Raw genomic sequence first — 16,146 nt, 5'->3', positions numbered from 1 at the left:
AGGTGGCACCCTAAGCTAAGCCTTGCTGCCGAGCCAGCAAAAGAACCCCGTACCTGTACGCAGATGCCAACCTGTAGCCCTTAAGAAGATATTTAGAAGGGGTCACACCTGAAATTCTTTTGGGGAGGGTGTCTAATTTGCATAAGTCGTAAATAGCCTCCGTGTTATATATGTATTCCCATATTTTGGTAGGCCTATATTTAGAAGAATTTCAGGTGTCACCCCTTCTAAAAAATTCTTCACAGTGCTATAAAAATCTGTCAACTTTCACGGTGCTTTGGACCAGTCGGTCACGATCTTGTTAAACATTGGAACTAAGCCACTTGTCTAAAAGAAGTAAATCGATGTCACTACAGCTAGAGTGCATTTTGCATGGGTCCAAACGAATCTATTATTTTAGGCGGATATCCAATGTTTTGGCGCAGTCTTGGAGTTTGAAAAAAAAATTGACTTAATTGTCTAGGCTGTTGTTGAAAACAAAGCAAAATAGGATAACTTAGTGCATGGGATTCTGAGCGGGATTAGCATTAGGAATTTGAAGCCAAGGATACGCGGTTGCTCGTTGCATGCTCCAACGAAGCCTGTATAATTACAAGACTTTACGTAACCATATGCCTACCGCCACCCTAGCCTGCCTCCTCTGTACACACACGACGAAACAGGAGAAAAAAACAAACAAACACAACACCACAAAAGGGGGCTCTAGTGTGTTGTGGATGCAAACACAATCCCTACTCCCCGAGTGATGCGGGGTTTGTTTTGTGTAAACCGCGTGCGGTGTCATGACTGAGTGTTATTGGGAGCGGCACGTACTCCGAGAGGTGTTGAGCACGAGGGGAGTGACGGGTGTTCGAGGTGCCGTCTTCGAGAGCGTTTCGACGGGGCCGCGTTTCCGGTGAACACGGTGCAGGTACCCCACCGATCAAGAAGTCAAGGAGGGAACACCTCACCGTGTTGTGCGGTTCAAGCTCCCCAGATGGTTCGAGTAGCATGCGGGTTGACCACTCATCACTCGCCCATCTGTCCTCTCCACCAACACGGTAAGCCCAAGTATCAATTGATTACTGTTACCTCCTTGCATCATTATCCAAACTAGACACCATTTAGACGCCTCTCGTAATGATCCCATTCCATTCATGAGTGTGAATAAACCTGACGCAATTAGCAAGGAACTGCTATATATCGATTTTTCCCCTGGAGGTATAAAAATCAAATTCTTCACACACGGAACCGGGCTTCTTGCAAACACAGACTGTTTGTTTACGGCTGAGGCAATAATATTGCGCGCTGACGCAGAGAAAACTCAAAAACTTTTGAACTTCTGTTTAAACGGATGCACGCTTAATTGTCTTCAGCTGCAAAATAGTTTCTGTTTGATGCCTCAAATTCTTCTCGTAGAGTGAAGCCTCTTTTCAAAAATAACATACACTTCCCGACGTCATTCAGATCAGTTTTGCATTCAAAAATTCAATCCAATGTAGCTAGATAAAAATGTAGCAAATCACTTTGTCAGCTTGCAAAAGATCTGAGTAGTAAATTGAGCTACTCAGATCAGCCGTTTAAGTCTGCCTCGGAGCACTGAAGATTTGTGTTTGAAGACCAAGCGCGACTCCAAATTTCGTCTTGGGAACTGCAGGCTTATGCAAGCACTGAGCGGTATTACAAGTCGCGTCACTCGCGTGGGATTGCAGTTGGACTGCATCTGCTTGGACACGCCAGAGTGACATTTCCCTTGGAAAATTCGGATCGGGGTTTGGTTGCAAGGAGAATCTTTCAGGTGACAATGTTTTGAGTGCACCTTGGCCAATTGTAGCATGAGTGAGAAAACTAAGTGAGAAGGGTGAGTATAACATAACTATCTGTACGAACTCACATGGCTCGGCTATGGGAACATTGGCTGGCATAAACGGGACTAGGTGAATTCGGTCGGGGGGGGGGGGGCTGAAACCCCAGAAAAGTCTTCAAGAACTGTGGTTCAAGAATGTTGACTTAAATTGAGATGTTTGAGAATTGAGTTTTTTTTTATCAAGCTGAGTTTCTTCACTCGAAATATGAGATCAGCCTCGGCCCCACATGTCTTATTTCTTGAATCGTCCCTGGATCTGGAAGTGTATGGTGTTTGATTCATTCGTATTAATATTCGTAAGTAAGGAATTAGATTAAAAGGAGATATGGGAGAGGCATCACGATAGGGAAGCCAATCATGACGACCAAAACCGGTCTTCACAACAATGAATTTCAGCATGTTTAGAAAAGACCATGATATTCAATTTTCACAACAGGAGGTAAAACAGTGCCATCCCTCGCGAACTTCTTTGTCAATTTTGAAAAGCTCTAGAATCAAACTCACTCCAACTCGACATTTTGACAGTCTTCGGTACTGCAAAGTTCTACTCGAGGTGTCCATGCTCCATCGTGCATTTTCTTTCGTGTCTCTACAATGTGTGTGGGCCTACTATAGTGAGCTGAAGCATTTTCGTCCCAATTTTACAGACCATAATTATGTACCGTTAGATGTGTTTTTGTAAGTAATTTAAAAGGTATCCAGTACGCAACGGTGCAAGTAATTATCTCTGAATGATTACCGGGGGCTCGGCGCATTCTTACAAGACCCACACGATCTTTGTTATTCCTTGGAGCTAAGCCGGGAAACCCCGTAAATGCTCCGCCGTTATTAAGCGGAGGGCCACGGCACTGCCGACAATAGCGACACGGTAGTGTCAACCCTTGTAATCCCTGACCGCTATTCCGCACTATTATAGGCTTGGGCCTTTCACGAAAATAATCCTTTGGAAGGCCACAAGGCAGCTCGTTATAGTATTCTTACAACTAATGAAACGTTCTGAGTATGGTCGTCTAAAATTCCTGTGGATTTTGACGACTGTACAGCGCGTCCCAAATACCCGCAACTTTTCTTTTGGCGAGACTCTATCGTCGGCGCGGAAACACTACCGCCATTTTTTCCCCATACCATTTTAAAGCTTGGAATAATAACTTTATCCCTGGCGAATATTGTTTTGATATTTCAAAAAAGTTTTAAAATTATTTGTATTCAAAATAAAGGCAGTCGAAAAAGTGCACTCAGCAGATTTCAAGACAAATTCGATGATGCGGTGTACATCAGATGAAAACTCGAGTCAACAAGCTGTTGCAATAGCAAACAAAAACAGTGGATTTATATTAAAACACATTGAAACGAATAATAATATCGTGAATCGATTTAAGGTGTAGTTTACGTGGATCGAAAAGAAAAGGAAACAAAGAAAGTAAAAGGCAATGACATCGTCACATTAGAAAAAATGCGCATGTCTGATTGATTTCCCTTGAAATCGGTTGAGTTTGTTTTTGAAATACCATTAGTTGAAAACGAATAATTTCCAAACCCTTTTGAAAATCAAACCAATACTTTATACAAGGAATAATGTGTTTCTGCGGCGACACTAGAGCTTCGCAAAAAAAAAATGTTGGGGGTATTTCGGGACGCGCTGTATAACATCCTGAACTCGAATAGATACCCCTAGTTTATATCGTAGTGCTTGATTTTGGTTTATGTTTGTTTGTTTGTTTATTTTATTCATTTTTATATTTTATTTGTCTTCTTTATTTGATTGTTTCCTTTATTCTCTTCTCTTCGTAGTCTGTCTGCATTTTCATGATGTGATTTATAACAAAAGCTGTTTTCAATGTTATATTTTACACTTCGATTTAGAGAGCCTTAGCAAACCAGATAATGATTGAGGTTTTTCTCCTAACGAATTTTTGATTTTTTTTTTTTACCAAAAAAAACTCTACCTATAGTTTATTCCGATGTCGAGCGTTTTCAACCCTCTGAAAAGGGGTTTCATTTCGTGCACAAATAACCCGCCCCGCGAGAGCTGAATTATTGTCTGGCTGCCAATAATTCAAATTTTGTGAAGAAATAATTCAATACCTAAACGTCGGTGGAATTTCCTTTTAGTGTTTCAATCAAAAGTAAATAACTTTTATATTGCTATAAAGCAGTTAAAACAATTATATCACTCGAGGTGAAACTTGAAAATAGCACGGGCAAGTTATCGTTAACTTCACCTGCAGTATAAAGACACAAAGGGCATGCCTCATTCTTGTCAGCAAATTTTGCGGCATACTGAATCTAAAGACACAAAAGTTTTGCTACATCGACTAGGCAGGACGTCCTTACCTGTCAAATGACCAGTTTATTATGTACGAAGTTAGTGCCAGTAACCTTTGTGTTGAAAAGTGATGGCAATTAAGGGTACAAAAGTGGGCCTAAACGTCCCCATTTACTCTCCCTTTTTGGCCTTAAAAGCAACTGTAAAAAGCTCGATGCCATCACATTTAAGTCAAAACTTGATGAAGCGGAATGAAACGCAAGGAATTCTGCAATAAGTAGTGTCTACTTTCTTTTTTTGAGACGGCTCTATAGAATTGCAGCCGAGTTTTGAAGTAGAGAAACGTATAGGTCTAAGGTCGTTAGTAGTTTGCCCTCCACATGAATCTGAACTGGAATCCGAACCGCGGCGTTTCGTAAAGTATTTGGACGTCAGAGGGTTGGCGCAAAGTTATTACTGCGCTGGCACTTTCAGTGCAGTGATCGTGAGCACATGTAATTCCGTACTATCAGAGCCAAAACCTCAGTTCAGCTAAGAGCAAAATAAGCCCCTCGTCCTCATCACAATAAACTTTAGAGAGCTGAATAATGTACAGATCCGGGACAAAGGTAGGAAACCGTTATATTACGAGTACGTGTAATCCCTATTCAGTCCAGATTAACACATAGCGGTGTGCAAGGACGATAGCTATTGACAAAATCATGCCTGTAACAGTTAATGAGAGTATACCCTTTGGGTGATGAGTTTTAATAAAGCTCTTATCGCACGATCTCCCAACACTCACAAGGCTTGAAAAATGTTTCTCATAAGTTTTTACAAACATTGTGTTCTTCCTAGTCAATACAATAGCTTTGGAGTCTCTTTTTTATGCCAATAAGTTTCGACCAATCCCGAACAACGCACCCAGTTGTGTTATCCTGTCCTTTTGAGGACCGCCTTATTGTTCCCTTCCTTTTTCCCTGTTGTTTGTACTTCAACTTTGTCTCAACATCTCCCAAAAGGTTTGTACACGAAAACCTCCCGAGGACTTGGCTCAGGTCCTCGGGGTTCTTGTTGCCACAAATTCCCCATTGTCCCAAGTCCTCAGTCGCAAAGGATAACAAGATCACTGCTGCCTGTGACTGACAATAATAGTCGGACATCGCATGATGCTATCTGTGCTGCATCAGCTGATCCTAGGGAGATAGGGTTGGGCTGAGGCCGGCGATCCCCGCCGAAGTGTGCTTCATTAGCCCCTCTTAGCCATACATGTACGTCTGCGAAACTGAATTTCTTATACTGAGCTATATTTTTCAAAAGTCAGCTCCCCTCTTGTTAGATTTCTTGATCAACTTATCAAAATGCTGGCTTTTCTCTTTAACTGGGAGGCTATGAGCGCGTGACTTTGGTACTACGTAAAAGACCTTCTCTTGTTAAAGTCCGGGTTTGGCGCCGGCAAACTGGCCCATCACCGAGGCCCAGGCCCCCATTCCTCGGGTTTCCCTGCCCACTGCTGTCCACCTTGAAATCGGTAAGAGAACCCTTACCAATTCACCGGGCCACGGAAACAAATCCTTGGGCACACACTCCCGTCCATTGTGCGGTGGAGTTTACCGTAAATAATACACGTCGTTTTCTTGCTCCGTCGTCATCTCGAGTAAACAGAGCCGCTTTGCTACATCTTTCATTCTGGGTCTCCATCTTCTTGAGATGGATTTGTTTGGGCATGTTGACATAAAATCTGCTTTGGGGTCTTTTCTGCCAAAGAAGGGAACGGGAGGTGAAGACGAGTGGATCGGGAAGAAATGTTTGAGTTTCGCCCGGGGATATATGGTTGCGGTAAAGCTTTGTCCATCTTTGTCACGTGTAGAGGTTTTCTATAAGGCTGCATTGTGTTTTGGGGTGAAACCAGCGCTGCACATTTGCACGAAACATCCTAGTTTGTACCTATCGCAGTGACCTATCAGTTAATATTTTACTGTGTTCTGAAACTTGAATTGCAAACTTCCAAACTTTCAATAAATGTGTGTTTCTATAAATCTGTGCTTCCGATTAGTGCATTGGAGTCATACCCCCTCCCCCCGGCTCGGCGCATGCGCCCCTCTTGTTCCCCCAGCTCGAAGAATAAGGCAAGACATTATTAAATTAATTGAAACTATCACCAAACCCATTGCGTTCCTTCACCTGTAAATGACATGCTCCTCAGTGGCCCCTGATAAGAGAACACCTCCAAGTTACGTTACTGCTTCAAATGATCTTGAGTTTGCTATTTGCAATTCACAATGTGCACTTGTTTGTTTTCCCTCATCGCGGACTGCTCACATTAGATGCGCCCTCTTGTGAAACCGTAATGGTCATTCTTGCAAGGCCGATGCAGCAAAAAAAATCTGGACACATTTTAGAAACTTTTTGTCAAAGCGTTCGCAATTACGCATAACTGTTTGAAAAGAAAACAAAAAGTTGTGGCGATCAGTCGGAAGTAAATTAATGTATGCACGGGCTTCCTTTTGGGGTAAATATTATACATCTAGATGATGTCCTGAAACCTGATATCAATCTGCTTCCGCCAAATACCGATTTGACAACCTGAAACGTGAAAAGGGTCTGATGTTTTCTCTCTCATAGTTTGTCGGTCTTCCAAAGGCAACTTCTTCCTCAAAGCGATGTTTCTTTCTACCCAAGTAACTGCCGTCCACTCCAATTCTGTTCGCACCACCGATCCTGTTCACTGCGTAGAATACCCCACCAGGTATAACCAAGATTCTATAGCGACGTAAACGCTTTACAAATAGCAACAAATTGGGGGCCTTGTATAATTGTACAAAATGAGAATAAGGTACGGGCAAAAAGGCAGGGCTGCAACATTCTTGGACGGACATGGATGATGTGTAGTATCATGTGGTTCTTTTGACTGTTTTAGACCGTTTCTGAAGAGTGTCAACTCCACGAAACCATTCCAGTGTGTGGTTTAATTATCTTGGAGGAGATTGTCCTAAGTTGTATGGCCTCCGTTTACAAGTATATGATAATGAGGTATTGTTTCTTGGTCAATATTGACTGAATTTTAGTATAATGTAGTGTTGTTTCCGCATGTTTTCCTTTCCTTGACGCGTTTAAAAGATCGCAATGGGGTTCCATAAGTTTGCGTCTACTCAGATTTGATTTTCATCAACCTTTTCTGTAAACTTTGTGCAGCTTTACTTTTTGTATGGAGGTATTCACATTGGTTTTCCTCAAATCAAATCGGAAGAACACGTGATGGAATAATTGAATAAGGAAACCCGTGGTGTATATAAATACGTTCGCAACTTCTAAGATCACATTATCAACTACCTAACGATACCGTTTTCCTGAATATGCTTCAGTCGAATTAGCTGCATGTAGAGCACAAACTCTCCAACTACATCTTTTCAACATCCAGTTGATGGTGTTAGAAATATTTCTTTTTATCGCTCATATTTTTGTTATTTCAATTATGCACTTCTTTTTAAAGTGAGACAGACTGGATTTTAACATTTCTAGCAGTGGAGTTTACCCCTATTCCATCCGGCGCACATATTTCATCGATCTTCATCTGAAAGGCCGGCCGTGGATCTGGAAGACTATCACTTTCACTGTATAATCAGAATGTTGTTTTTACAGCGTCCATTGACCGTTAAGCCGATTAGGCCCTAAACAAAATGGGGATTAGCGGCAGATTAACAGCTGGAATGAATACTGATCCCCACTAGAGGGCTTAGGACTGTCCCGTGTCAGTTGGGACAAAAAAACTTGGACATTGATGCCAGAAATAGACCGTTATAATCAATACATGTACACAGCAGAAAAGTGGTAGGGAGGTGTCCCGCGACCGATTAGTTCACAACATTATAGTCGATGTCATACACTCTCTGAGTCTTGCTTGAGACACACAGTTCAGGACTTCAAGACTGGCCCTCATCCTTAATATTTCTAAAAGCTGCACATCCAGACAGCGATTTTCCACACACGAAGACTTGGAGCGATCACTTCCATTGTGGATTTCCCTCCGGAGTATTATTCTTTGACTCCATTTCGTGCGAACCTCACCATCACTTCACCGCCAATAATATTTGCCAAGTTGCTTGGAGTTGCCAACTGCCGAACAATGAACCAACGGGACTGCCGTGACTTTGTGCAAACATCTTGTCCCGAATGGTTTCCGCCGCGCGGGGCCGGGTATACACTGTTCGATGGAACTATATAGTCACAGCGTCGAAGTAAAACTTCCATCAAGCTGATTGGCAGGACAATATTCATACTACGAGAAGACTGTAGACGTAAACACAGCATCAGAGTTTGAATTCCTCCATGTTCTCTTCAAATCAGCTATTTCTTTTTGAAAGCCTGGGCTCAGATGACTCTCTGTTGAAGTGTCGAGAACCTACTGTGATAAAATCGATCACCAGGGGAGAAATGAGACAAGTCTGCGCCGGTGCAAGCCCGCCGTGACCGGGTTGTTTTGCCCCGCCGAGCTGCGGTACACAACGTCCCTGTCCCCGGACTTATTCACCGCCCGGCCCATAACCATGTCAGCCTCCCAGGGGAGGGAATCCTCTTCAACGCCTCCACTTCCTTCCCTCCTGGCTCCGCCCCCTGCCTTTGCTGCTGGAAGTCACCAGGCTGTCGCCCCGAAAAGATCGAAATCCAGAAAACTCCAGCGAGGGAAGGCGGTGTCCGCGAAGTCCAAGGCTGCACTTCTCAACATCAAATGGTAAAAGTAGTAATAAGTTAAGTCTGTCACAACCCAAATGAGGCCCATCAAACCGGCGTTGGTTTTCGGATACAGTAGCATTAAACTACTGAGAATATTTCTATTCCCCCTGGATGGGATGCTATTCAATCGTAGGCTCCTCCTCAGCTGATGCCGGTACCCGCTTATACTCCTGGGTGGAGAGAGGCGAGTGGAGATGAAGTGGCTTGCCCAAGGGCACAACATATGGCCAGCAGCTGGATTCGAACCCTCTGATCATGAATCACGAACCCTAACCACTAGGCCACACTTCCCGATCAAGTGTCAAAGTGGTCACTTAAAATGTATATGCATCGCAGATGGTGGAATGGCTTGAATAGTTATTAGTCACTGGAAGCGGCAATTAGATAAGCCTATTGCTACCTTTCATTCGATTTCTTTTCTATTTGTGATCCAACATCTGGAACCGTCTTCCCTCTATATTGGATTCGAACCCAGACAGGTAAATGGTGCTGTGTTCTTCGGCAAGACACCTACAATTGCCTCTCTCCACCCAGGAGTATAAAGAGGGTAGCTGTGCAGGTAAAGACCAGAATGCCTTGATCTCGAGCTGCTGCTGCAAAAAAACTGGTTTCATGGTCTGATGAACATGGGTGATACTTGTAAAGCATTTTTTTGTATAGAATTTATAGCTCCATGATATAAGCACCACATTATCATTGTGATCGCAAATAATCTCAACCCTCGTTGTTACAGATCATGATTTTCTTTGTCTTTGCAACTTGCCTCTAGTTTGTGATCTATGTTATTCATTATCAGTCTTAGTACTTGTTTTTTATATGTGAAACCAATACATTTTGTGTTTGAATTGAATCCAATTATAGTTCAAAGCTGAAACAGTATGAGTTCAGAATATTAGTTTTCATTTCAAGTTAACTTGCTCTTATGCACAGCACACTACCATAACCCAAATTTAAGTTACGGCTTTGATTTCTGCGATAAAATCAATATCATTGTGCTACCTTTTTTTGTTTTTAAGTGATTAGTATATTGTTATCAACGTTTCGGAAAATACTTATTAATTATCTGCTAAAAACTCATCACAAAATTAACGCGTCGAATGGTAACACTCCACTCTCCAACCCCCTTCGATCAGAGTCGAGAGGTCAACAGCAAATTTAGTCTTGCATATTATTGTTAAGGGAATCAATTGCATGTAATAGTTTGATTGATTGGAACATAAAATGCATCAACAAATAATGTGATCCTGGCCAGAAATACAGTCTACCAAAGTTTAAACATCCATACATTTCAATTGGGAAATTTCTTATTACTTTACCATTGTTGCATTTCCATCGACTTATTAAACAAATACAGAGAGTCCATGTATCGTAGCAAGAGTGTGGGACTGGACTTTGCGGTCGTAACTTGATATCTTTCTCTTCAAACTCAGTGAACCAACTTTAAAAATACCAGTTTTTATATTTTCCCCAAAGGGGTAAAAGCGAGTGAATGTCATAAATGCAAAAGGTTGGTACAATGAGAGGGAATTCCACTGTGAATTGGCCGGGTTTACCTATTGTGGGCTGGTTTTTGTCAAATTTCCACGACCAATTCTGTATGTGATGGGGTTTACTATATATAGTAAAGCCGTTGTACAACACACGAACAAGTTTACTTCACCACATAAGTAATGCAATTTCGGGCTTTTCAAAATGGATATAGTACATTTTTTTAATGAAATTTGTGGATACACCATAAGATGTGCAGTGCTTTAAATCAAAGAATGGTTCTTCTAGGTAAGAAATGCATGCATGTGTTAACTCAACTCGACGTTTCCATCGGTATTCTGTGACCGTCGTGGAGAGAGAAATGACGGTCACGCAGCTCAGACACCTAGACTGAAAGGTCAACCTCTAATAATGCTTCTCGGAGCCACCCCTCACACGGTGTACCGCAACTTTCCTCCTGCAGACAAAGAACTTCAAAGGCACATATAGGATTTGCATTTATCCCAAAAGTAACCAAAAAGCTTATTCCGATTAAAGATCGTAATGGTACTAAACACCGCGTGAAGTTATTCCGTCTGGCTTGCTGTCATTTAGAAGAAATCAAGAAATGTAGGTGATATATACCCAACAAGCACTCAACTGACTGATCGTTTAAAATAAAGAGTTCAATACCGAAATCGTGTTTCGTGCATGATCAAAATGTTGTGCGTGATTTTTCTTTTCTCGAAAAGTTAATTTCCACTGAGCGGAAACTTTAACAGGTTAGGTTTTGAACATTTTTCTTTGGATTTTTAGTGGTGTTATTATCAGAAACGACAAACTGTATGAACAGCAAATAATATACCTTCAATATACAAGACGATATCACGACCCTGCCGGCCAGCCAGAACTTTTAAGATGTTAGCGCCAAACCTTTACGCCATTAAACGCTATTGTATTTCAAACGAGGCATTCAGTAATGACATCATGCAAAATGTTTTACTGTGGATGTCATTTCAAAGTGTGGCAACTCCAGAATCGATTTTTGCAGTCGATCCGAAGAGGATTATTCGGTTGTTCTCCGTTAGCCTTTTAATAGTCAGAGCACTTAGTTTCGGAATCGATCCCCTGTTCACTGGTCACTGGTCACTGCTCCTCCACTCAAGTTGACAAGCACGAATGTTTCTTATTAATTTTTACTCATGTATATAGGCCTGTAAGAAAGGGCAACAACCGCTTAATTTTGAGACTAAAAATACACGACTTAGCCTACTGGAAATGCAAATTAATGAGCGTGCCCAGCCAAGTGATTGGTCACTCTACCTCACGTGGTTTTGGAGGACGCCATCTTAAGACCCTTATAGAACTTAGCACAAAATGATAAGATCTTTTTTCTACATTAATGTCCAAACTTTTCGTGAATGACAAATTAACTGCTGCATGATCAAACATTCCCAACATGTTACTTTGTCAGGCTAATTGATAGTAGGGGAGAGAGTGTATATGAAAAATTGACAATTTGAAACTCTTTTTAAAGGGTATTCCTTTGTGGAGAGGGAAATTTACAGAATTTGCCTTTCGGCTCAAATTCATCCCAAATAGGATTACACTACCATTTCAATTACCCGCGACACCGAATCTGCATCCAACCGTTACGGGCATCGAGAAGAGAGTCGATTAATGCAATGTTCTCATTGAAACCTCTCTATGCCTTATGTGCGCCGAATCGATACCAACCATTTAGGGTTTGGACTTAAATAAGCAGTCGGCAGCTCAGCGATCAGAATACATTACACTGAAATCAATATGGGCAGGCTGTCGAGTCCGTTACTCCATGCGAAGCAATATCATCAGCGGCTATTGAATTGAGACTATACACAGTTGGAAAATGTGCATGATCATTTGTGGCTGATGTATAATTCTACGACTGCCTTGGTAATTCCACCGTGTCTGTCTCGGGATGTGATGGGGCCGGTAGGCGCTCGAACCCCACAGGGATGCTCCGTTTTGCGGCGTGGCTTGCGGGAAAGACTGGATCCTACACGTAGGTTACTTACGCCTATATTATACCAACTTGTTCTGTCTCCGGTATGCCGGACTAATGTAGCACTTGTGAAACATGAGTACCGGTTAACATGCACTCGCCAGCCGTCTGCCTTGGTCAATGGTTTATCGATGTAATTTTTTTTTTAGCAAATACCTTGTACATGGTGGCACCCAAAAAAGATTACACTTCTTCAGACGCAGATTTCTCGAAATTGGGAAGACATATTGAAATTCCTTTAAGATATTCCTAAACTACATGGTCTTGGTGGCATATGGTGAAAATGGAATTGAAGATAAAGTCTGAATTAAGAAATGACGGCCATTTAGGTAAAAATAGTCCGAAACCAGGTTGTCCACATTGGATACATGTGTGGTCATCGTTATGGCAGTTCTTTGTGCACGCAGTGCTATACTGTTTTGACCAAGTTTCATGCTTGCATGTATAACTGGTTTGCGACCATTTCTGTGTAAATGGCCGTCATTTCTTAATTTAGGCTTTATTTTAAAGCCATTTTCACCATATGCCATCGACAGCTTGTAGTTTAGGAATGTCTTAAATAACATCAGTATGTCTCCCCAATGTTGAAAAATCTGCATCTGAAAAGTGTAACCTTTTTTTGGGGGGGGGGGGGGGGGAGGGGGGCACCCTGTACAGTAGATGAAATTTGCGCCAGGGTAATGTAAATGCTACATTCTAACCGAGGCTTTCCCGTATTAGGCTCGACCAATGCTAAACTTCAGTTTTCCCCTGTATACTAACATTTTATTGCTCTTTTTTTCACACAGATAAATTATAGTATGATAAATATGCGGCTGTGTATTTGATGTGGTTTTTCAAGTTGTCATGTCGCCATCAGGCAAAAATAATGTCTAATTTACAGCCATCTAGAGGTTCGCTTCCACAATGATAGGCAGATTTATGGATTTCTTATACAAAAATGCACTGAATCAAAGTACCCCCCCCCCCCGTAAAAAAAATCACCTAAGATGGCTGAAACGGACGAGGTTTACAGAGCATCTTAAAATAATTGTTTATTTTCCTCTCTGTATTTCATATTGAAGGGTGCCTATTGATCCTGCCCCGCCCTACGAAATGACGTCACCGAGCAACTCAAACGGTTCATACCAACCCAGTGAGTATTTGAGTTTTCATTGACTCCTTAAACTGCAAAAAAATGCCAAAAAAAATGAATCTGCTGTTCATTTTCAAACATCATTTTTAATAATGAGATAATGAATTGAATGATTCATACAATAATAGGTGATTAATTCGTAGGTTTTCGTGGTTGTATTGAAGATGTTAAATCTGTCTTTGTGATGAACTGAGTGGTACAATTCAGTAAAATGCACCAGACGTGAATTTGTTTGAATTCTAGTGGCATGGTTAGGTCTATATTAGGCCGAAAGCTGTAGAGAACTTAACTTGAAATTAAACATTTTATTGTATCCCGTCAATTTCACCTGCCTGTCACGTGACATGAGATTCCTCTTCTCTGTGGAGTCATTATGCCCCGATTTGTTAATTATTCCCGATGGAAATTGGTGGTGTTGTCGACAAAATGCCTTGTAAGTTGGCGCCCTCATTCGATGACTGTGCTGAACACACTGCATACCGGATTATTAATAAAATATTTTCTGCTAAACTCCCTTTGTTTTGCCCATCCAGTTTAGCAAAAAACGGTGTCCTATGCTCAACATGAACCACTTGCATTAATTTTTAGTTCGTATATCTTGTCACGGTAGGGAATGGAGAACCAAAGCTTCGCCTCTAGCCCCCTCTTGAGAGTGATAAATGTACATGTATTCATTAGAATGTGCACTGGAGTTGCTAACCAAGCATTTTTAATATTAACAATTCAGGTGACTATACATCGGAGGCGGGACAACTGAAGGACCCGTTTGCCCTGACGCTGCACTTTGTCACCGACCCGGGAGGGGGCTCCAAAACCAAGAACCTCATCCAACCCCTCGTCAAGTGGTTCGACCCGGCCTTCAAGCTCTTCAACATAGCCGAGCGGAGCAAAGCAAACGGCTTCCGGGGGAGTTTTGACGGCAGGAGGGACGTGTTCCCGGCCCTATCCGTGGTGCTGTTTCTGAGCCACGGCGACGACGATGACGCTGACGGATCCGGGAGCAGAGTCGCCGAGGCCCGGGAGTATCTGGCGGGCAAGCCGTGGCAGTACCACCATCACGCTACCACGCCTAGTAGAGTGTACCTCTGCGAACCCAACAACCTGAACTTTTACACCACCGAGCAGGAGATGCCGCTCTGGGGCGTTAGGCAGGTACATTACGGCAAGGAGCACCTACGATTCATGCTGTACACCAGCCGCGATACGTGGCATGACATGATACGATTCTATTGCCTCTTGTTGGGCAGGGACGTGGAGTACCAAAAAGACGATTTCTGCTACTTTGTCGTGCATGCAGCCAGCGGGAACATGGACGTCCAGTTAGCCCTCAAGATCGTCCCTGACGACTGCACCTGTAGGCCCCTCAACTCTGCCTTCCTGCAATTCAAGGTCCTAGAGATCGGGGACCTAGTCCCCCTTCTGCCCAATTCTTGCTCCCCTATTAGCCCCCAGAGGTGGCAGACCACGGACCCCGACGGCAACGTCACGCTGCTCTTGCTTGGCAAGAAGAGCATCAACAACAACCTGCCTCGCGTCAAGCCTAGGCGGCACTCCATCGACGCCTTGCAGACCTTACTGGCTCCCAAGGCCCTCAAGCCCAGGGTCGCCGCGGCCAGGAGGAGGATGAGCGTGGCCCCGCCGGGCCTGCCAGCTGTGGACGACGACGATGAGGAGGAAGATCTATCCTGTTGAACTATGTCTTGGTGGCGCCCTTCGGGACGTCCACAGAGGGCGCTGTATTCAAACCACAAAGATCGAGTACGGCCGCTTCAACATGGCTACAGCTTGCATACACATACGTCTTTTGACGCGGCTGTGTAGCCACGTTCTATAGACTGATGTGATATAGCCAGTTGTATCAAAGTATTTCTGAAGCGGCATTTTGTACACTCCTAGTACAGAGTGGCCAAAAAACCACCTTATTCCCAATTTGTATGGTACTACTGGATGGACACGATGCTGTTTGATCTTTGACGAATCAGCTGTCATACTTGCTCACATATTTCCATGCGTTTATGACAATCATGTATAGATATAAACTTGTAACTCTTGTCAATAATCTGTTTATGAATATTGTTAATGGCGTACTCCAATAATCAAGATAGTGTTTTTATTTAGAATATGAGGTTTTAAAGCGGATATTCGAAGAAAATGACCAGAACTCAAGAGATTGGTATTCGTGTATTAAATTACGCCGAACATTTAAATTTGTGATTATAAAAAAGGCTGCAAATGGTTGTTCATGTAATTGGCGCGTAAACAGATTTGTTTCCTTTTGTTTACGGCACCATTTTATCATGCATCCAGCTTCTAGCCCAATGTCTTTCAGAATGTTGATAGTGCCTAGGTCCACCCAGAGTCTACTAGATACTAGTTATTAGATATAAATTATATGAAACGCAAGAGGGCGTTGTTGTAGTCTGCTTGAGGAAGTAAATATACCAAATTTTACATCAAACTGCATTGATAAGATGTGTACTTATCTAGCTTTTTTGAAGAAGAAAAAAGCCTCAAATAGAAAATAATGGAAATAATGTAGTACCCAGACGCCACTTCTTTGGTTGTGTACAAAGTTTATGGAGAGTTGGGTGCATTTTCAAAGTATTTTCTGGAATTCAACATGTTTTCAGTCGCAGATTCATGTCGGTCTTTTCGAGCATTTTTGCAATGACTGA

At 42.5% G+C, this 16,146-nt stretch overlaps 1 protein-coding gene across 3 annotated transcripts; it reads left to right on the top strand.

Moving 5' to 3' along the window:
• Positions 1-666: 666 nt before the first annotated feature.
• LOC119723515 (protein FAM124B-like) lies at positions 667-15,941 on the top strand. Of its 3 annotated transcripts, none has more exons than XM_038194216.1 (3): positions 667-1,040; positions 13,401-13,471; positions 14,199-15,941. In XM_038194216.1, exons 1-3 carry the CDS (start codon positions 991-993, stop codon positions 15,161-15,163), a joined length of 1,086 nt encoding a protein of 361 aa, XP_038050144.1. In that variant the 5' UTR covers positions 667-990; the 3' UTR covers positions 15,164-15,941. The 3 variants fall into 3 exon arrangements, with proteins under 3 accessions (XP_038050144.1, XP_038050143.1, XP_038050145.1); XM_038194215.1 differs by lacking the exon at positions 667-1,040 and adding an exon at positions 7,929-8,823; XM_038194217.1 differs by lacking the exon at positions 667-1,040 and adding an exon at positions 11,851-12,336.
• The last annotated feature ends 205 nt before the right edge of the window (positions 15,942-16,146 follow it).

Source organism: Patiria miniata, unplaced genomic scaffold (assembly GCF_015706575.1).
Source record: "Patiria miniata isolate m_02_andy unplaced genomic scaffold, ASM1570657v1 HiC_scaffold_17, whole genome shotgun sequence".
In the NCBI taxonomy this organism is placed as follows: Eukaryota; Metazoa; Echinodermata; class Asteroidea; order Valvatida; family Asterinidae; genus Patiria; species Patiria miniata.
Note: the sequence above shows the minus strand (reverse complement) of the source record. Positions and strands in the feature narration are given on the sequence as shown.